At 44.0% G+C, this 22,730-nt stretch overlaps 1 protein-coding gene across 4 annotated transcripts in view; it reads right to left on the reverse strand.

Moving 5' to 3' along the window:
* The window catches only part of TMEM63A (transmembrane protein 63A), a 44,106-nt gene extending 26,675 nt beyond the window's left edge, over nucleotides 1-17,431 (reverse strand). The window contains exons 1-8 of one of the 4 annotated variants that reach the window (XM_039529278.1): nucleotides 17,306-17,404; nucleotides 15,253-15,510; nucleotides 13,268-13,547; nucleotides 11,866-12,060; nucleotides 6,213-6,292; nucleotides 4,787-4,847; nucleotides 3,201-3,238; nucleotides 1,719-1,861 (exon numbers count right to left, since the gene is read on the reverse strand). In XM_039529278.1, coding sequence (XP_039385212.1) covers nucleotides 1,719-1,861; nucleotides 3,201-3,238; nucleotides 4,787-4,847; nucleotides 6,213-6,292; nucleotides 11,866-12,048 — 505 coding nt within the window. In that variant the 5' untranslated portion in view covers nucleotides 12,049-12,060; nucleotides 13,268-13,547; nucleotides 15,253-15,510; nucleotides 17,306-17,404. Of the gene's footprint in view, nucleotides 1-1,718; nucleotides 1,862-3,200; nucleotides 3,239-4,786; nucleotides 4,848-6,212; nucleotides 6,293-11,865; nucleotides 12,061-13,267; nucleotides 13,548-15,252; nucleotides 15,511-17,220 lie in introns of all 4 variants that reach the window. The other 3 variants (XM_039529277.1, XM_039529279.1, XM_039529280.1) reach the window with 3 other exon arrangements.
* Nucleotides 17,432-22,730: the final 5,299 nt, after the last annotated feature.

Below are 22,730 nucleotides of genomic sequence, written 5' to 3' on the forward strand. Positions count from 1 at the left end.
GGTGCACCATTCATATGAAAAGTGTAAGGAAATAAAAAATAAAACACTTCAAAAATAAATTTATGTTTATTGTTAATGTTCATCACATTAAATGTTAATAAATATTCAAAATAAGACAGATACTTAATGCTGACCTAACCATGGTTTTATTTTAAAATTGAGTAAAAGAAGAAGATATTGCATTCAGACTGCAAAGGAAAACAGCAGCTGATTTTTTAACATTTGGACACTGGCTATCTACAGGTTTGCAAAAAAAATCTGTTAGGGGACTAGTCCAATTTCCCATCTTTAATGATGTTTTATCTCAAATATTTGTTCAAATTACAGAACTATTATTTCCACAACTGTACTGACAGCATCGCTAATCATGATAACAAGGAAGCAGACAATCCAAAGAAACACTGGTTTGTCAGGGAAAAGAGAAAAAAGAGTAATAGTAATTCTGGAAAAACAAAAATACAACCCCATAACTAAAGCTCCGTGTTTGTCACAGAACTCATGGATTCCATGACGTTCCATGCCTTCTGCAGCAGCCTGCTGTGGCTGGCTCAGGAGCTGCCTGAGCAGCTTGGGCTGCCCCTGGGCCAGTCCCACTGGCTGCTGCTGGGGCAGTCTCTGGCCCCCCAGCCCTCCAGCAGCAGGAGTTTGGGGGGCGGGGGGGCTCAGGGCTGGGGATTGAGGTGCGGGGCGGTGCTTATCTTAGGGAAGCTCCCTGGAAGGACAACAGGAACTCCCCTCCCCCTAGCTCTACGTGCTGCCTCCACCTGCAGGCACTGCCCCCGCAGCTCCCATTGGCCGCGGTTCCCAACCAATGGGAGCCGCAGAACTGGGGTTTGGGGCAGAGTGGAAACAGCATGTGGAGCTAGGGTCACTGCTTCCCAGGAGCTGGGTATGGATCCTGCCTCAGCCCCATCAGCCCGCACCCATGGCACCCTCCCCCCCCGGGCCGCATCTTCGTTTCCTCCCCCCCGGAGCACCCGCAGTGCCCTCAGGGCCACCAACCCTCCCCGAGCTGCTCCCCGCCTCCAAGTTTTAGTGAGGAGTATATATTAAAAGTCATGGACAGGTCACAGGCCGTGAATTTTTGTTTACTGCCTGTGACCTGTCCATGACTTTTACTAAAAATACCCATGACTAAAACATAGCCTAACCCATGACCTTCCACTACAGATTGGATAACATACTTAATCACATCAAAGGTTGGCTACTCTCTAAACCACCAGAGCAAAAAGCACCATGAACATACAAAAGTGACAAATTTTTGTCCACCTAGTATGCGACACATTGTGGCTACTCAGAACTTAATGCAGCAGCATGACCAGAACTTGATCCTCCTATTCCAGAAACAACAGGCCCCCTGCCACTTGAGCTGAAAGAGAATCTCTGTCAGCAGTAGAGGGCCTATGACACAGTTGAGCAGTTCCAATTCCACCCAAAGGAGGGCAGTAGCGCGCACACACACCCCAGCCAGCATATTACAATATGTTTATTGAGGCATACAAACATAGAATTGCTACACCAGAACAGGAAAATAAACCATGTAGTCTGTCATCCTATTTCTAACAGTGGCCTTTGTCAGATGTATCTAGCTGCACAGTATTACACTACAGACTGGGGGACTACGTTTATCAAGTTTATCACAATAGGAGGTATCCTGAGAGCTCTGACAGTAACACAGAGTACACCCCTGTCTTCAGGAGATGAAAAGATTTTCTTACCAAGTAAGTCACCTGAAAGATTGACAGGCAATATGACACAAACAGACAAAACGCTGACAGCAACCAGCAGGCAAATGATGTGGCGCTGAAAGGCGAGGTAGTGCATGGCATCATCACCACATTTGTCACGGATCTCTTCATCGCTGCACCATAGACAAAAAGGCAGCAGGTCAGTCTGGATGCTTTACCAGTTGGACTGTGCTTATAAATACTGACTTCTAAATAAGCCCTCTAACTTCTACCTTCTACTAAACTCTGAGAAATGAAAGACCTACGTGGGATGGTTTATTAAAATAAATGTGAGAAACAAGGTAGGTGAGGTAATATCTTACAGCACATACCTTCCACCAATAAAAGTTGGTCCAATACAAGATATTACCTCACCTACCTTGTCTGTCTCATATCATGAGACCATCACTAATGAGAGGTTATTCTGAAATCCAAATAGGCACTTACAGCAACATTCACATGTACATCTTCATCAACTGAATACACAGCAAAAGACACAGAGTACTAGAAAAATGCTTTGTGCCACCAAAGGGGAAGAAGGGGTTTTATTTTGACTGCCTTCTACTGACCCATCTGGGGTATGAAATACATAAAGAATTAAACCAGGTCAGCAAAATTCTATTCCTTTGGGCTGGCAATATTTTTGACAAGTAAAATTCTCATTACCAGCCTGGAAAAAGAGGAGTAAATATATTTTGCACCTGTGTTGCTTTTCCATGGCAGTTTTGCAAGACTGAATTAAACTCAGACCTTAATCTGTGGGATGGGGCTCCTATAGCAGAAGTACACTCCGTCCCAGGGAAGACTGAGGAGGAAGGTGACTACATGTTAGTCTTAGACCCACTCCCAACCAATTAAGGAAAGGCACTGAAGGGCTTTGCAAGAAACCACATCTATTGTCAGGAGGACAAAAAATCAGTCCAACATGGGTTCTTGGGAGGGGGAGAATAAATGGGAAAAATGGAGGACAGCATGGAAAAGGAGTCCCAGAGAATTCCCTATTACCTACCCTCAACAATTTCCTTTAAAAAGATCTGTTTACTCAAATAGGACAAAAAAATTAATGATTTCCTAGGCAGATAGGTACTAAGAATCAATATCAAATCTGAAATATTCAACTACTGAGAAACTGTTCTGGGGACAGACTCATTCCCTCTTTACTGAAGCACCAATTCTGCAAGGAGAACCCTGTGGGCAGACCTCTGTGCCTGCTTAGAGCCCCACTGGCTTTCCTGGGGGTCTGCTTACATGGTTCTCTTTGAAGAATGGGAGCTTACAATCTTAGACCCACCTCATGCTCCCAGACTTCAAAGGGAGCCAGTTTGGGCTCATATACTGTCAGTTCTATCCCCACGCATTATGCCTCGATACAGTCTATCACTTTCCATCTTTGAAACTGCCTCCCTATTGTAAAAATATATACACATCAGAAAAAGTAAACCATGGCTCAGTGTTTCTGCTCCATATACTTACTGCATTCGAAAGGCAGATGTCATCCAGGAACAAAACCCCTAGAAAAAAAGAAGTATGTTAGCTTCTAAATGTTGATTGCTTCCAAGAGACAACAGTGTCTGTAATCTTTACAATTAATAGGAGTGTTTAATATAAACTAATCTCTTACTAGGTTAAAAAAAGAGCTGCTAAATTGGTCTTGATAATTTCAGTCTATAAAATGTATAGTCTATAAACACAGAGAACATATGCTTTAAACTCATCCCAATAATCAATTTACAATTAGCAAAACATTAGAAAGTCCAAGGGATGAATATTTGAGTAATTAAACAAGTGCAAAATCTTAGATGTGATATATATAGGTTTTAGTTCCAATCCTGTTCCATTAACTTCAATTCAGGATCAAGCCCCATAAGTAGAACTGGATTTAACTAAAAGTTTCAGAACAAAACAAAACAAAAAAAAAGAAAAGATATTTAAAGACCTTTCAAAGGTCCTTCACAATTTTAAATAAAATCCACATGGATGAGTCCTATATAATTTAATAGGGATAAAGCCAATCTTTTGACGACTTCAATTTTAACCATCTATGAAGAAGGTAATAGAAAATTACATCTTTCATATAAGATTTTGAACCATCCTTTAGAATTTTATAGCAGAGATATAATTCTCTATTAAATTCTATATTACAGTTCAAAAAGCTACAGAAAAAAGAAGTTATTTTTATTAAGTTCCCTAGGCCTTTTCCATAATAGAATACTCCCAAGCTAAATAAATATGTCTTTATTTAACAATTTAAATGATAAAGTTCCTCCAGAGCTGAAGAAAGATTTAAAATAATACATATTAAAGAGCAATCTTCAGGTAATAGCAAGATGCTCAGACAGTGATTTAGTTTCAGGGATTTTTTTTTTTTTTTTTAATTAAGCAGATGGATCTTTCAAACAACATTAAAACAGTAGCATTGCTTGGACAGCACTTCCATAGTTTGATTCTGTAGCCAAACATAGGATAACTAAGGCACTTTGAATCATAGCCGTTTAAAGAGTCCCTCAAAATCAATGGCCGTGGATGAGGCCAACTGAAAATTTGGCCTAAGAGTTGTTTTCCTTCTCTGTCCAGCTTCTCCACCAATTATATATGTCCTTATTACATGATTTTCCCATATGTGCCCCAATTTCCCGTTCTGTAAAACGTGGATAACACCACCAGGTACGTTGAGATGATTAGTAAACAATATTTGCCAAGTGCTTTGAACATAAAAAATACTGTGTAAGTGTAAATTAGCATTTTATTTCTTCAAAATATTAATATATCTCTCTCAAAAATAAAAAAATATTTAAGTGATAACAGGATGTTGGTTTATAACAGTGTTTATTGAGGGCTGGACACAAGATGACATAAAGCCATCAAAAGGTTCCAGTATAAGCACACCTTTCATAATGTGTTACCGCGTCCTAAGTTGGAGTTGTAGAGATAACCCAACTCTGCTCAGAGGCAATCTATGCTAGGTGCAAGACTGAATTATGGCAGATTCCATTGTACCTGCATATTTTTACATACATACACACACCAAAATGCTTCATGTGTCTAATTCAAATACTGACACTGTCATATTCAGGATCATGTATCGACGATGAAAAAGACAATGGGCGATATCTTGATTCACTAAAAAAAAAAATACATTTAAGTGACTATGGAAATACTGCAGTTACTCACTAGCTCTTAACCCAGCTTTTACAATTCTCAAGTCACCATGTGAAGCAACTTGAATACAAAGTTTGTATTTTCTTCCAATATTGTAGTATACAGAATTATACTTAATTACAAAAGCTTGTCCCTTTATTCAGCGTAAATAAAAGAGCATGTAACTGAACAAAAAAAAGGATAGAATACTTCACGGGACACTAATGTTAGTACAATTTAAAAAACAGGTAGTTTGGAACCTGGTAGGACCAATTCTGCAGGCTTCATCCCTGCAGGTTACAGCTTTACCAGAGTTCCTCAGCTGCTCTGCTCCTCAGCTCAGACCTGTACTGCAACGTTACAAAAGCTAATCTTTTCTCCCCATCTCCTCTCCTTTACCCCACAACAGTTTCAGCCTCTTAGCTCAGACTCCCCCTGCAGCATTGCAATAATTCCTATGATTCACCTCTCTCCCAGGGCTCTACCACCCAGCTCACTTCTGTTCTGTAGTATTGCAAAGAGCCATTAGAGAGTCTGGTGTCTTTGATGAAATGGGAAGTTACTGTTTTCAGTTTGTTCTTGAAAAACAAAATTATTTCATAACTAACAAACACATAAAACGCACATGCCCTTCCTTCAGATTCATTTGGGGGTATGTTACATTATGCTACCCCTGCTTTCAAGGACAAATGCAACAGTGCTCAAGTTTAACCCCATTTTCCAAGAATAGTTAGATCACTAGCTTCTAAGTGTCCTAAGAAGACACCAAGAAATTTAAAATCATAGGCTCAACCTAGCTTCCATTAAAATCAATGCCAAAACTCTCATTGACTTCAACAAAAGCAGAATCAGGTCCTTTGACTGTAAACAGTAGATTGAGCCATGACAAGCTGTGTGGAGAGCTGCATCCTCTATATCAGCATGGGAAAATCTTGGGTTTGCACCCAGCTAAATATACTAGCTCACATTCTTACAATGTATTTCTGTAGCAGAAGCACTAGTAAGTGTGCAGATGACATGTTAACAGACTTGAGCAGACTATTGCTTTTTCTTCTTCCTGACACTTCCTTCACCCATGAGAACTGAGAAAGTCTTAATGACAACTGTAAACACACAGCTTTATTTACTGACAATGTCCCACAGTGAGAGACTGTTGGAAGGAGAGGTGTGTTTCACACAGTGAAGTCAGGAGAGAATTTTAAACAGGAAAGTAAGTAAAGAAAAATACATGATTACAATAACACCTTATTTACGCAAAGTTCAGTTACCTAAAATCCCATTTATCTTACTTAATTCTATACCCACCAACTGGTTTCAACAAAGGGACTTGGCTGTGCATCATTTTACCTTTCAGTTTCCGATATCAAGGCAAGGCGACCATAGTCCCAGAATTGCTTCCTTATAATGGAAAACGCTAATATTAAAATCTAGAAAATAAAAATAAAAATCATTTATTTCAATTTTGAAGCTGAAAATACCTTTCTTAGAAACACAGACTTTACTGTATCGGATTAAGCCAGTGGTCCATCAAAGCTGGTATCCCATCTCTGGGACTAACCCATACTGTGTAAGAGATCCAGTGGCCACAATGCCACAAACCAGTTTGTTTGGGACTACAGAGTCAGCAGGCCTAGAACTCCAGTCCTCCTGCTCTCATAACACAGGCCTGAAGTTTTAGCTAAAGACAAATTTCTCAACTAGACTTGTATTAATGCTTATGTCAGACTAGGAACAGTTCTGACACAATCCAGTGGCAGGCAGTAGCATACATACACAATCAGTATGTTACAACTAAATATTTCAGAAGAAGCTAAAACTTTCATAATGGACCATTACTATTATTTAACAGTGCCCAAATGTACGATGAATGCTTCATAATGGCAAGTTTTACAGTGATGCAGATAGTTGTGGTGGGAGCAAGACCTTGTGCAGGTAAAGCTTGAAATCTGCTTACATCCCCTTCAGTGTAGATAATAACAATCATTATTATGGCTATAAAAGCCATCACCAAGGCCTTTTTTAAATCCTGCCCTTAAATTAACTGCTTTGTAGCAAGACAAACAATTAGGACCATGCAAGTTAGAAAACAAGCCATATTTCATAGATTTACAGAGACCTTTTTAAAAAAAAAACAACTCTGAGAAGCAATCAGATGAGAGATGGAGTCCTTATTAAAAGAGGTCTGCAAATGTCTTTGTCACAAACAGAGGAACACAGGAGTTGTCAGATGAGTTCAGGTCATTGGACCTTCAAGTCTGGCATCAAGAGGCAAATAAGTGATAGCTGGAGAAAGGCAAAAATGCTCCACAATGTGCCTGGCTCACTGTGCAATGTTGTTCATGGAGGGAGAAGATACCTCCCTGTCCTCTATGGAAAGCAGCCCAAAAGCAAAGGCTCAGCGTTTTAAAAGTCAAGTGTCAGTCAACTGTACCCAAACAATGGCCAGCACAGAATTCTACAGGGTGGCTCACAGTCACCTTCCTATTTAATAAGGACTACAAGTCCAGGATTAAGTACTTCAGATCCAAACTGGCACCCATGCACACAGGGCCGGTGCAAGGATGTTTTGCGCCCTATGCGAAACTTCCACCTTGCACCCTCCCCTGTCCTCGAGCCCTGCAGCAGCTCCCTGCCCCACCCCGCCCTGAGTCCTACCCCCCTCCGCCCTGAGACGCCCCCCCTGCAGCAGCTCCCCAGCCCAGCTCACTTCTGCTCCACCCCCTCCCCAAGCCCTGTGGCAGCTCCCCCCCCCGAGGCACCTCCCCCACGGCAGCTCCCCTCCACCCTGAGGCACCCCTCCCGTGGCAGCTCCCCACCCCCGGCCTGGGAGCCATGCAGCAGCTCCCCGCCCCAGCTCACCCTTGCTCCGTCTCCTCCCCGAGCACGCCGTCGCTGCTTCACTTCTCCCGCCTCCCAGGCTTGCGGGGCCTAAGCTGATTGGCACTGCAAGCCTGGGAGGCGGGAGAAGTGAAGCAGCAACGGCATGCTCAGGGAGGAGGTGGAGCAGGGGTGAGCTGGGGCAGGGGGGAGTTCCCCTGCGTGCCGCCCCCACCCCTTACCTGCTGCAGGTGGCCCTCCCTGCGCCCCCTTGCCCCAACTCCCTCCGCCTAAATGTCGGCGGTGACCGGGGCGGCCAAAGATCCAGCCGCCGTGGTCACTGCTGAAGAAAATGCCGCCCCCCAAATCCTAGCGCCCTAGGCGACCGCCTAGGTCGCCTCATAGGTTGCACCGGCCCTGCAGGTACAGCATTGCACATTGGACTGTGCCTCCATACTGAAAATGAAGATAGCCACTAGCTGTTCCACTGTGTTTTATTTTATTTTATTTTATTTTAAACAAGTTAGGGGTGTCCTCTGGGTTCCTAGAGAATTGCCAGCACGGCCTTCAGATGAGCACAGTTTGGACTACTCTTCAGTACAGTTTCCTAAACTCAGTAATTGGATGATTCCTTGATTCTCACTTTACTACTAGGAACCTCAATTACCAAGTCTGTTTGCTGGTTTTAAATTTCTTTTCCTGGTGGCTTAAAACTATGTTTATTTAAGATATTGTAGCCAAATTCATCCCTGGTGTATATCCTTAGCCTTCACTGGAGTTTCATCAGGGATGGATTTGATCCTCTGTGTTCAACACACTTCCTATTAACTTTCACTGGAAAACTTGTTCCCAAACAATCCCTTATAATGCTGCTTATTTCTTATCAGAGGCTCTTAAATGAAACTCAGCATGCAGTCAGCATAAGTTATGCTCCTGCTTTGGAGGAGGTGAAAGGACAACAGTATTTTATTTCAATCCTAAAGAGCTCTTCATTGATGTTCTAATCTACTTTGCCACGTTCCAAAGGGGATCTGGAGCTCTCCTCCTTGGCTGGGAACAGGCTGCTGTTGTGTCTTTTCAAGCGGCAATGATCTTAGCTTAGGAGTGGGGAAGTGCAGCCTGCCACAAAGTGATGCAGCTCAAGCATTAAGAACTGTAGTCACTGACCCCCCCTCATCCTTGACCAGATTAGCCCAACAGAAATATGGTGAGGACAAAGTAGGTAGCAGCTTTTGGTCAGGGGACACGGATGCTAGAGTGTGGAACTTGCACCCACAAGTTTCTGCCTCAGCCCATCCTCCTCTACTTCCAACAGTCATCATCTGGGAAATATTTATAAATATTAGACATGCAATTACAAATGAAAGAAATTACAGCCAGTGTGGAGTGATATAAATCACTTTATTATTTTTAATCCACTTATTTAAATCAGGGTGAGGTTTTATAAGACTAAATTTAGAAATTTTTGCCATTGCAATTTTAGATTAAAATGCATAATAAATTGAATTGTAACATTGGTTGGTTTGTTTTTAAAATGCTACTGCTGGTAGGGTATCATATTTGAGTTCTACAAAAATGCTATAAACAAAAAACAAAATATTGAAAGTTAAGGCCCAGATTTTGCAAATATTTAAGCAGGAACATAATTTTACTCATATGAATTAGTCTCACTGATTTCCAGTGGAATTATTCGTGTGCTTAAGCATGTACATAAGTGTCTGTGGCATAAGGGGCTAACATTTTATTTTTATTAAAACTTTTTAGTGGCATAACATCAGGCACTTCAAAACTCCTTCAGTGTTAACAATAAAAAGTTATTTAGACTTCTAATACATTCAAAATGTTATTGTGAAAAATACATCAACATTTTCAAGAGTACTTTGGCACCTATGGGCGACATTTTCAAAAGCACCCCAGTGACTTAGGAGCACAAGTCCCATTGACTTCACACTGCAAACCCTAATGGAGAAGCGCAGCCCAATTGAAGTATTTAAGCTTTCTTGAATAGAGGAAGTTCAACAGATTGGAAGATGGTGCTGGTTAGCAAATAGCCTACAGCAGTGGTCTCCAACCTTTTTACACCCAAGATCACTTTTTGAATTTAAGGGCAACCCAGGATCTACTCCACCTCTTTCCCAAGGCCACACCCCTTCCCCAAAACCCCACCCCACTCACTCCATCATTCCCCCTCCCCGTTGCTTGCACTCCCCCACCCTCACTCACTTTCACTGGGCTGAGGTAGGGGGTTAGGGTTCGGGAGGGGGTGCGGGCTCTAGGCTGGCGCCGAGGGGTTTGCAGTGTGGGAGGGGGCTCTGGGCTGAGCCTGGAGCAGAGGGTTGGGGTGCAGAAGGGGGTGAGGGGTGCAAGCTCTGGGAGGGAGTTTGAGTGCAAGAGAGGGCTCCGGGCTGCAGCAAAGAGTCAGGGTGTAGGAGGGGGTTCAGGGTGCTGGCTCTGGGAGGGGGCTCAGGGCTGGGGCAAGGGGTTGGGATGCAGTATTGGGCTTGGGGTGCTGGCTCCAGGAGGGTGCTGGGGGTTGAGGTGCGGCCTCCTGCCTGGCAGCACTTACCTGGGGTGGCTCCCAGTTGGTGGCACAGCAAAGCTAAAGCAGGATCCCTGCCTGCCCCCAGCCCCACGCCGCTCCCAGAAGGGAGCAACACGCCCCTGTGGAGGGGTGCGGGGTGGGGGACGGGGACGACACATGGCTCCGCAGGCTGCCCCTCTGCGAGCACCACCCTTGCCGCTCCCATTGGCCACAGCTCCCCGTTCCCAGCCAATAGGAGCTGCAGGGGCAGTGCTTGCAGGCAGGAGCAGCGTGCAGAGGGAGACCCCAGCTCCAGGGCCACACTGGCCGCTTCCAGGAGTGGTGTCAGGCCGAAGCAGGCAGGGAGCCTCCCTTAGCGGGAGCCACGCTGCACCACCAGAGATGGCAGTCGACTGGTTGATCCTAGAGGATCTCCTAGTGGATCGCGATCGACCAGTTGGTGACCACTAGCCTACAGGGTATTGCAGTCAACTGTGTGTTTCAATTTTGTGCTGTTCTCATAGTAAGGATGCCAATGAGGCCCTGGGTGTCACTTTTTCAGCACAGATGAGCATTTTAAGTATATTTCTTAACAGGAAAAAAAAAACTTTAGGTAAAATCTGAAATTCTGCTAACAATTAGGAAACTAATTAAACAGGGATAAAATATCCACTTTAGCAATTTAAAAGCTATAAAATAAGAAGTAAAGAAAAGAACTAGCAATCAGTAAATAAACTATGATTTAAATTAAATCGTATGTAGATGTTCAAGGAAATTTCTTCCCAATTGTATTTTAGGCCTCTCTTTGAAATTCTAGCACCATGCCTTGTCATCTTGTTCCTCCTTCTTCTAGTCCAGATTGTTCTGTACATTTTTTTCTCCACTGCTTTGTACACTCCAATTTGAAGGGTTTAAAGTGATTGAATTTCCACCTTCTGCTTCCTTTAGGAGACTATTTCACCATCTAGTATTTCTCACCATTAGGAAGTTTTTCCTCAATACAGTAACAGTATTCAGCATTAGCTTTCATTTCTTGAGAAATTTTCAAATGCCACCTGACCCTCACATCCCATAAGAATGACAAATAGGGAGGAAGGATGTTCTTGTGGCTAAGGCACAGAACCAGTAGCTTACGGTGTTATTCCTGGTACTACCATTGACTAAGTACATAAACAGTGGCAAGTCCCTTAGCTCCTCTGTGCCTATCCATCAGAATCCCATCACATGGATATGGTGAAGCTTAATTCATTAATACTTGTGAAGTGTTTTGGAGTTCCCTGATGAAAGGTGGTTCAGAAGAGCAAAAAGCAGGACAAATGAAACTTATGAGGCTAGCTTGCAGTTCTGTCTCTCTAGCAACCTCCTAAAATATTTCTGTTCTAAAGATTCTGGGAAACAAATCCCTCTTTCCTAAATCCCCATCAGACAGCGAGAGTATTCTACACAATACAAGACTGATTCTTGCCTGCATATTTATACCTGCCTCTGGAAATGTCCATTACATGCGTCTGACGAAGTGGGTATTCACCCGCGAAAGCTTATGCTTCAATACATCTGCTAGTCTTAAAGGTGCCACAGGACTCTCTGTTGCTTTCTACACAACACTAAGCTTCTGGACAGGCCAGAAGTATTACAGCTGCAAGAGTTGAAAAGAAAGCTTACCAAAAAGCAAGTAACATCAAGCAGCAGGACAGTAGGGATTCCACCAAAAGTTACTCCTTGGAGCACAGTACTGCCCTGTGCAGTGCTGTAGCAGTAAGTCTTATCTGCCTGGTGAGAGCTATTGCTATTCCTGAAGTAAACCTGACGGGAATGTCCAACATCCAGAAACAGGAAAGGAATCATCTCGTGTCTTCCCTGAAAAAGGAAGTGAGCAGCCACATTAACAGCCTGCCTAATGGGTCAGGAGACCCATATTTGCGAAATGTGCAAACAGAACAAGCGTCCAAATAAGGAACATCCCAGTTCCTGTTTCAAAAAGTGTCCTCATACAGAATGTCAAATATCAGAGGGGTAGCCAAGTTAGTCTGGAGCTGTAAAAGCGGCAAAGAGAAACTGTTGAGCTTCAGTTCATCTGCAAATTTGACACCATCAGCTCAGGATTAAACAAAAACTGTGAATGGCTTGCCAACTACAAAAGCAGTTTCTCCTCTCTTGGTGTTCACACCTCAACTGCTAGAAAAGGGCCTCATCCTCCCTGATTGAACTAACCTCGTTATCTCTAGCCTGATTCTTGCTTGCATATTTATATCTGCCTTTGGAAATTTCCACTACATGCATCCAACAAAGTGGGTATTCACCCACGAAAGCTCATGCTCCAATACGTTTGTTAGTCTATAAGGTGCCACAGAAGTCTTTGCCGCTCATACAGAATGAATATTTTACTATTATCCCCAATGACCACTGAGAAAAGATTTCGCAATAACTCCACTGAGCAGCATGTTACCAAAATATTCTTTGGTGCAGGATTTCTATCCATGTACTCTAAACATCTAACAAAAACATAGGCCTCCTAGAGACAAGGCATCAAAGCTCAAATGCTTAAAATACATGTGCAGTCTAAGGAAGGTTGCATGAGACCAATGTGTAAATTCTGCTATTCTCCCATCTAGAATATTAAAACTACTAAGTATTTGAGCTTTGATTCCTGGTTCTTGGAATGATATAAGAAGTTAGCTATTCCAATGATCTATGATGGTTTGAAGGACTTTGCCTCCTGTTGAGGGCTCGTGGACATATGAAATTGTGAATTTTAGACTTATCAAATGTAAAGGCCTTGGAACTTAATAAAACTGACTATAAATTCCACAAAAAGCCACAAAACAAACCTACAACAGACATGTGAGGTTTAATCAGTGTTTTTAAAGAAGTTAGAGATTGTTGGCTGACAGGGTAAAGTGTTAGATATGCGATATCTAACAAGACAGAACTGTGCATGTTTCCGAGTTCTCTACTTTTGTAGAATTATTAAACTGCTCAGTTAACTAAGCAACATCTCGAAAACGGCAAAATTATTCCAGTCATACAAAGCTGTCTTTACAAGTGGAAGAAATTGCTCACTTACTTCTGGGTTTGCTGTTTTTAAAAGTTTCTTTTCAAATCTTCTAAACTTGATTCCCAGTAGCTCTCAATTACTTGGAATAAAAGAATATCATATGGAAGGTGTCTGTAAATGACAAATTAATAGGGAGAATACACCCTAGAGAGCTCAATTTCTTGGGAGCAAAGATTGCAAGTCTCTGAACCCGTGCTGAGGACGGTGACATCCAGTACATCCGATTGCAAGCATATACTTCTCACAAAAGTATTTCCCAGATTTGACAAAGGAAACACTGCTCTGGATCCTGAAAGAAACAAACAGAAATTATTCTTTCCCCCCCCTCTTCCTTTTCTTTGTTTAGTGCTGGTGAAAGGTCCTGGCTTAACAATCTTGGAGAAGACTTCAGTGTTCTCTATAGAGCAAATACAGCATGAGCAGAGGCAATGCAAGCTTCCTCCCATCTGTTTTTTTTTAAATGTGCAACTGTGTCCACTAGGGTCCTCGATGGGGACCTCCAAATTCATTGCATATAGTCCCTTTCATAACCTTCAACTTGTAATGATTTTTAGGTCACTACAAACTGGTCTGAATTTATACTGGTGGCCAAAAGGTGAAAGGCTCTATAGCACATTATCAATACCCAGAGCCTCCCAGTACCCCCTTATAACGTTAAACATCAGTACTACCGCCTGACCCATGAGCTACAGATGGTCTGCAAGATACTGTCATGCAGACAGTAAAATGTACAGCATTTCAAGAACAAGTGACTTTTAGGCCCTATTTCTAGTAATTCTCTATTGGAGTTTGTAGGCCCTCAGTCCATCACAGTGCAGTGACATTTTCAACAGAGAGAGACGTGATTACCTCTGTTACAAATCATCAAATACATAAATGTTGCCTTGAGTAGCCTTAAAAATTCAAGTCAGAGTGTAACATTGTCATGGCATAGGAAACAGGCTGGATTGATTTAAGTGATTCAAGTGATTTACATCACTAATTTTAATCATGATTTAAATAAGCAAGCCAGAAACCTTAAATAATCAGTTTTAACAGTTTTGCATTTGTAGTGTTTAGTTATTTTTCTAAAGAAAGGCTGATTTTAATTGGCTGGTAACCATTAAATCATGTTAAATCAAGGCAACTAAATATAGCCTTTACTCCACATTACATACCACTTTTTTTTACTAACCAGGAAGATACACTATATCTATAAACATTTATTTAAGCAGCTATATAGCTTAATGCATTTATTTAGATTTTTAATTTGTACATTATTTTACATTTGAAATTATGTTAAAAAATTGTAAGGTAGCCATCTAGCTGGTCTCATCACAGGAAACATGAGTTTTCTGCCATGAGATTGTCCATGCTCCTACAAATTGGGATTTGCTGCTAGACAGAAGGAAGTTAGGACATTTTTTAAATTTATTTTGGGAATGAGTGCTACGGCAACTGTGAAGACTACCTGTCTAAATTAAAATACGATACTAGGTCTCGTCACAGATGGCAACCACACTGGAAAACTTGCCTGTTTGGAAACAGTAGCTAGCAGAAAGACCAATGGAGATGGCAAATATAGTGGCATTGCCCACAGGGATTCCATTGGGGTACAGCTGCGCCATATTTTCACTGGGAATCTCTGCTGGGTCCGCTGATCTGTCAGAGCCTGAGTCCACTGGGTTCTAGAGAGAGAGGGCTGGCAGCAGCGGCTCTGAAGCACTTCTCTGGAGAGCTGCAGGGTTTTTGCACCTTTTGCTAGCTTCTCCAGTCCTGCCTGCCTCCTTTTCTGCCCAGGCAAGACAATCCCGTCAGGAAAGGGCTACTGAGATGGTGCCTGCACCTTGCCCAGCAAAATCAGCCTCTCCTTTCCTACCCCAGGAAGCAGGGGCTGAGACAACCCCACACAACCTGCACAGTGAGGGGAAAACTGCCCTCTGACCATGGAGCTGGGTGAGCTCCAAAGGAGACACTCTCTAAGGGGCAGGCAGCAGGAGACACGAGACACAGACCTTTATTTTTGCCTCTGGCTTTCTCGGCCTAGCTCTCTGCCCGAAGCCTGTCGGGGCACCAGCTACTCCAACGCCTCAGCAGGGAAAGCGAAGCCGAGGGGACAATCTCCCCACAAGGCAAACACAGCCCCGGTCGTGGCTGGGGATTTGATGGACAGTTCCGGATCCGAATGGCTCGCCAGCAATTAGAAACAGAAGGGTGGAGGCTTCCTCTGAAAAGCCGGAGCAGGGAGGGCTGGAGAGGCCTCCTGCCAACCTCTGTGGAGACAGAAAACTGGAGGGAACTGCAGGGGGCGGGGCATTCCCTTGCAGCTGGTGACTGACAGGACTGGCTCTGCCCCAAGCTGCAAGTAAGCCTAAGCACTTAAGCCCCAGTGAGTTGTGGGAGAACTTGTCTGTCCTTTCTGGGCACAGGGTGTATTGTGGGGAGGCACTGGGGAACTACTAACACTCAAGGGGAGCTAGCCTGGGTCCACACTACAGAGTGGTCATGTTAGCAGCTGACAAATTGCACTAACTTGAACATTAGCCTATGCTTTCTGCTAGGCCAGTCAACTTGAGTCAAAAGCACCGCTATATTCAAGGTAAAGGTTTGTGTGTGGCTGGGCCTCGAGCTGGGGCCAATGCAACTCCAATCAACTTAGCAATGAAGACAAGCCCACTGAGACTATCTCCTGCAGAGGGCAGTAGGGAGCCAGATTTGTAGCCAATCAGCCAAGTCCAATATGCTGTGTTTTTACCAGGAGAGCCCAAGTTTTCTGCCATGACAGTGGCTGCATAAGCAACCAAAAGTATGTATATTTGCATACATTTTTCTGTGCATCAAAAAAAAACAAAAACACATTGCTAATATTTCCTTAAGCTTTTACCTGCCCAAGGGAGACAAAGTGGGTGAGGTAATATTGGACCAACTTCTGTTGGTGAGACACACAGCGCTGACCTGAAGAAGAGCTTTGTGTGGCTTGAAAATTTGTCTCTTTCACCAAGAGAAGTTGGCCCAATAAAAGATATTACCTTACTCACCTAGTGTCTCTAACATCCTGTGACTAATACAGCTACCTTTACCTGCCTTGGCAGGTGACCTGGAGCTGGTTGTTGGTGGAATTCAGCAGCAATGGAAAAAAACAAACTCCCTAGTGCATGCCCAGAAGCAGCGGAAGAAGAATAGCAAATTTGGTATCTGCCTAGCTAGAAGTATTTGTAGTTTTCAGGGGCTTTATTTCCCATATAGGGAATAGGAATATACCCACAGACTGACTTCAACAAAAATGGCTCATTGTACATACACAACTTGAGAGCCACAGAATTTCACCAAAAAAGCTTGTTAAAATGGTATGCACACACACACATTGTACACTGATAATACTGAAGAGCCATACAAGAGCTTCTCCGAAGTGCTATATGTTGACCAGTTAATCTACACAACACTCCCAGGAGGTAGGGAAGTATTACTGTCCCCATTTTACAGATAGGAAAACAGAGACTACAGAGAGGTGAAAGGTCTTGCTCAAGATCACAAAGCAGGTCAATGGCAGAGCCAGATTAGTGCTCAGGGATTCCTAGCTCCTAACCCCATACTCTGTCCACTGGCTCCTTTGCTCCCGATCTGCACAATACAGTGGAGAGAGAGGGCCACCGTCCCCCAGCGGCTCCCCCTGGGCCGGGAAGAGGGTCCAAGCAAGGCATGGTGGGCTCTCAGCACACGTACTGGGCGGCTGGTAACAACTAGGAACAGGGCCTGGGCCCTGGGTCTCAAGCAGGAACTGCAGAAAAACTCTTCTGGCTTTGCTCAGCCACCGCCCCCACGCACCAGCCTGCACGGACACCGCACCGCGGCCAGGTCCGCGGGTGCTTAGGGGCCTGGAGGGCGCTCAGTGGGTCTCCTGCCCGTAAGCTTGGGGGGCGCCTCCCGCGGCTCTCAAGGTCGGAAGCCGCCCCTCGACAGGACGAGACGGGACCGCCCCCTACCTGGAGGCTGGAGCTGGGCTCCAGCTGGCAGCTCCCAGCACAGGACGTGGCAGCCCCGGGAGCTTCCCAGCCGCAGCCCCATTACCTGCAGCGGCGTCTGTGCGCTGCCTCCGGCCGCTCCGGCGAGTTCCTCCTGCCCAGGGTCGGGGCAGCGTCCGGAGCCCAAAAGTAACAAAGTCAAAGCAACAAGTACTTGGAGCCGCGCATGCGCCCCAGCCCACAGCAGCGGCTCCGCGTCTGGGCCGAGCTTGGCCATTGCCCGCCCGCGTGTCAGAGCCGGTGCCTGCCCGCCCCGCTTGGAGCCCCTCTGTGCGCCTGCACCGCCCCCTTCATCTGAGCGCTCCCCGCGGCCCACTTCTCAGTGCCCTCCCCACGGGCCGCTCGCTCCCCCTGCGCCCCCTTGCGCCCCCGAGTCTGTGCTGCCCTCTCTGTCCCCCTTCCCCCGCACACACTCCCTGTGTCCCCCTGCCACTCCTCCTGTGTCTTCCCCTTGTGACTCCCTCTCCCCCTCATGCATTTCTTGTTACTCCTTGTTTTCACAACGCTGAAATGGTAGCAGTGTCGAGAATATTTGGAAGAGGTAAAAGAGTTCAGTAAATATTTCTGTTCGTATTAAGGAGAAAAAGAGGATGCCCAGTTTTACCGTGGTGATTAAGCACTTTCCACTCCAACAGTGACTCAAGAGGATGTTCAACAGTAGCGGCTATTAAAGTTAGATATACTTCAATCAGCAGATAACTTACATCCTGAGTTTTAGAAGAGCTGACTGAAGCAGGCCCTGGACCAATAATGTTAATTTTCAATAACTCTTGGAACACTGGGGAGGTTTGAGAAGAATGAAAGAAAACTAATGTTATGCCAGTATTTTAAAAGGATAAATGGGATAATCTGGGTAATTTATAGGTCTGTCAGCCTGACATCAGTCCTTGACAAAATAATGGAGTGGCTGATAATGGGACTAGATTAATAAAGAATTAAAGGATGGTAATATAAGTAAAGCCAGTCAACATGGGTTTATGGAAAATACATCTTCCCAAACTAGGTATCATTTTTTACAAGATTAGAATTTTGATCGATAAAAATCATAAAAGTAATAATGTTGATATAATACTCTTATTCATCTGTAATGCATTTGACCTGGTGACAGGATGTCCGTGCAGGCTGGCGCGTGGTGGCGGTGGCTGATCAAAGCCAGAAGCCAGAAGACAGGATGAAGAATGCCTTACATATGAAAACATATAGTGTAGTTGTAAAAGCAGACAGCTCTGAGCCATCAATGGTGTGTGTTTCTAGTGGGATCCTGCAAGGATTAGTTCTTGGCTGTATGCTGAAAAAAATATAAAATCATCACTGATAAAGTTTGCAGATGACACAAAGACTAGGGTTGTGTGTAAGTAAGCTGAAAGGTCATGATAATGAATAATCTAATTTGTTTGGTAAAATGGACATAAGCAAATAACATGCATTTTAATAGTACCAAATGTGAAATCATACACGATGTAGGAACAAAGAATGCAGGCCACACTTTCTGGATGGGGGATTCTATGCTGGAAGCAGTGAATCTGAAAAAGATTTGGGGGTCATAGTGGATAATCAGCTGAACATGAGCTCCCAATGCCACGTGCTGGCCAAAAGGACTAATATTATCCGTGGGTACATAAACAGGGGAATCTACCTCTGTATTTGGCACTGGTGTGACTGCAACTGGAATATTGTGTCCAGTGCTGGTGTCCCCAATTCAGGAAGGATGTTAATACAATGAAGCAGGTTCAGACAAGAGCCACAAAAATTATTATGGGACTAGAAAACATGCCTTATATGAAAAATGCAAGGAGCACAATCTATTTAGCTTAACAAACAGAAGGTTAAGGGATGACTTGATCATATTTTGTAAGTACTTACATGAAGAACAAACATTTGATAATGGGCTCTTCCGTCTAACAGACAAATGTATACAGTAATACAATCCAATATCCAGAAGTTGAAGCAAGATAAATTCACACTGGAAATAAAGTGTAAATTTTTAACAGAGTAATTAACCATTTGAACAATTTACCAAGTGTTGTGGTTCATCCATCACTGGCAGTTTTTAAATCAATAGTGAATGTTTTTCTAAAAGATATGGTGAAGTTCAAACAGGAATTATTTTGGAGAAGTTCTATGGCCTATGTTACACAGGAGGTCAGACTAAATGATCACAATAATCCTTTCTGGCCTTGGAATGTATTAGTCTATGAGACAGTTGCAATCTCCCTCCAAATTTATTAAGATTTCCCCACCAGGATTATCACATCTGCAGACACAGCTCTTAGGAACCAGATTCATAAGGCATTTGCTTCCTGAGAGCTTACTTCAAAGCCACCTCTCTCTGCCACTGAGAGTGCTCAGGATTCTGATGCCACAGGCAAACCTGCTGTGGCCGAGAGCTGGAGCTCTCACTATAAAGCACAGCCTGGGGCCTGCTCCAATTATGCCATTTTGGCATCTCCCAACAGTCATGGGACCAAAGAAAACCAGCCATGCTCTAAGCAGGGGTGCTTGCGAGTCAGTAGGGGGCACTCTTCCCTCTGAGGCTGTGTTGTGAATGTCATGCTATGCTGTCAAGGGATGCGGTGCTGCTTGAGGGGCTGCATTTTCCAGACTGAGGCAGAAAATCTAAGTTCAGATAACTGGCAGCCCTTACGGACCCCGCATGGTTCTTGTTATTAGGATTCCATGACACGTGTGCTGGCCAGTTTCTAATTCAGGATGTTACATTTTGCTTATGGGTGTCAGCTTGAGGTTTGCCTCTGATGTGTATCATTGTGCCCCTGCTTAGCTGTACTTCTCATCGAAGAAGGGCATTTTAACAAATGCCCCTCAGCCTTTTGCTGGGCCGTTTGTGAGTGGCCTCTCTGAAGTCCTGCTCCTGCTTTGAAGCTTCCTAGTGAACACAGTAGCAGCTTTTCCCACATGAATTTTTCATCTGGAAGATGGCCATATTAGTTAAAAATGGCTTAGAGTGGTACACACATAGTAATATATCTATATTGGGAGGGAGTTGATGAGTTTTATTCTTTTCTGTGTAATTTTGTGTGGAAGGGGAACATGTTCCTAATTGTCTGGGGGCAGTCCACAATTAAACAAGTTGTCCCATGGTATGAAAGCACTGCTTTCTGAATCCCCAGCTCTCCTACAGTGTCTCTGACCAGCACCCTGGTTCTGCCCACGTGGGCATAGTTAGGAGCCAGATAGTGGGGATAGCTCTCCAGGTCAGAGCTCTGAGCCCTACTTTACCACATACTTCAGGAATGGAGAATGTTGATCACAGGTGCAGCAGGAGCAGCCCTCAGTTGTTAGAGCACAATGGGACACTGTCAGTCTGGCTTGGGAGAAGACAAACTAAGGGCTAACCAGGAGGAGGATAAACCAAAGTGGAAAGGAAGAGAGATGTGGAGACAAAACTGGGAAGCACAGGGGAGTGAGTGTGGAACTAAGGCCTGGTCTACACTGGGGGGAGGAGGGGAGAATCGATCTAAGATACACAACTTCAGCTACGAGAATAGCGTAGCTGAAGTCGACGTATCTTAGATCGAATTAAAATTACTTACTTCGCGTCCTTGCGGTGCTGGATCAATGGCCACGGCTCCCTCGTCAACTTTGCTTCCGCCTCTCGCACTGCTGGAGTTCAGCAGTCGACAGGAGAGCGATCGGGGATCAATTTATCACATCTACCTTAGGATCAATTCCATCGTAAGGCAAGAGCAGCCTTCTTACAGCTCAAGACATCTGGAGCTCCAGAGAGCTGTCTTTGGCAAATAAAGATTCACTGTTCAACTCCAACGTGAAAATCAGTCCTACTGTGGGGGAACTGGGAGGACAGACAACAACCACCACCCAGGAGAAGATCCAGACCTTCATTAATAGCTGCCTCAGAAGGATCCAGATCCCATGGGCAGCCAGACATCATCAATATCCACCCTTTCCAGGACCATCAACTCCCAGCAGACAGAGAAAGAAGAAAGGAGAAGAAGGGGGGGATAGGGGCAGGACACTACACTAGCCAACAAACAAAACCAGACATAGCAAAAATGGGGCTATACCTGGAACCAGCTAGAGCGAATGGCCCAGGAATAGAAGACTATAGAGATCAGGTGGGTGCCCCCCATACCCCGGGTGGGGGGGGAATGATGAAAATGAATGAATGAATGAATGACACTACACACGATAAATCGATCCCCGATAGATCGATCGCGGGTAGTGTAGACATACCCAGAGGCTGGATCTCCTTAACCACCACTGCAGTGTACATAGGGATTAAGTCTGCTCCCAGCTACTCAGTGGTTAAAATAGATTGAAACAAGACGGGGAGCTTTCTTTGCTCCAGCCAAGGAGGAGGAGTTGTGGGGGACCTCTTCTCAAGTCAGGGTGAAGAGGGAGGGCTACACTCCACTTTTAGTAGAGGAAAGAGGGCTGTTCCCCGACTTCTAACTCTTATGATAATTGCTGGATATACGTATGTGCTTGCCACATACCTTCCACGTAAGTTTAATCACTGTACGTGAGCTAAAATAAAGTTAAGTAAATAAAGGTGCAGTTGTGTAATCATTGCACTGTACACTGATATCTGTAGATTAAGATATATTTAAAGCAAAATACTGGGAGTCAGGAGACTTGGTTCTTTACTGACTGCATACTCTGCATATGTAATCTGCATAAATCTCTTAATTAGAGATGGTCCCAAGTCAAAGCTTGGATCCAGACACCCCTTAATTTTGGGGCAGCATGGCTCCAAACTGTCCATTACCTCTATAATGGGTCATCACTCTCCACAACTTATATGTTCTTGTTTTTCCATTAGTAACATTGGGGTGATCATGATTACTTGTGAGGAAAGTCCTATATAATAGTACCTTTGGGACATGTTGCTATTATTTGTCCTTCACTACATCTTCCTTTTTCATAATGGTGCCCATTAGCACTGCTATCATGGCAGCTAGGAGACTGTCATCTTACAGCAGCAGAATGCTAAGTGGTTTTATTCTTTGAGTAACCACGGGCTGGGTAAGGAGTTGTATTTTTCCAATTTGTCTTGGGCAGCAAAACACTTTGTATGGGAGTTGGGAGTCTGCCAGCATTACAAATTTACCTCTTGTATAGCATCAGTGAAGTCAATAGCATTACACCAGTAATGGCTTAGGTCTCTTTGTTTTAAGCATTTATAGCTTAGCTGTAAAAACTTTACACTGTGCTGAATCTTGGTTACAAGATCTCAGACAAGGAATGAAAAGGAATGGAAGTTTTTCTAACCACTTGGCCATTTATAAATTATAGCATTATAATAGTGTAACTCAACATTTACTAGCTATTTTACTGTTTTGTGCTTCCATAATTCACAATAACAACCTACCTTTCTCCTCTCTCCCCCTCAGAAAAATGCCCCCAGAAGAGCTTTCCACTACTGAGATGGCAGAAAAGGGCAGAGAGTCCATGAAGGCCACTAAAGACTTCACAATTTCCAATCTAATTAA

The sequence above is a fragment of the Mauremys reevesii genome, linkage group 3, assembly GCF_016161935.1.
Source record: "Mauremys reevesii isolate NIE-2019 linkage group 3, ASM1616193v1, whole genome shotgun sequence".
NCBI classification, from domain to species: Eukaryota; Metazoa; Chordata; order Testudines; family Geoemydidae; genus Mauremys; species Mauremys reevesii.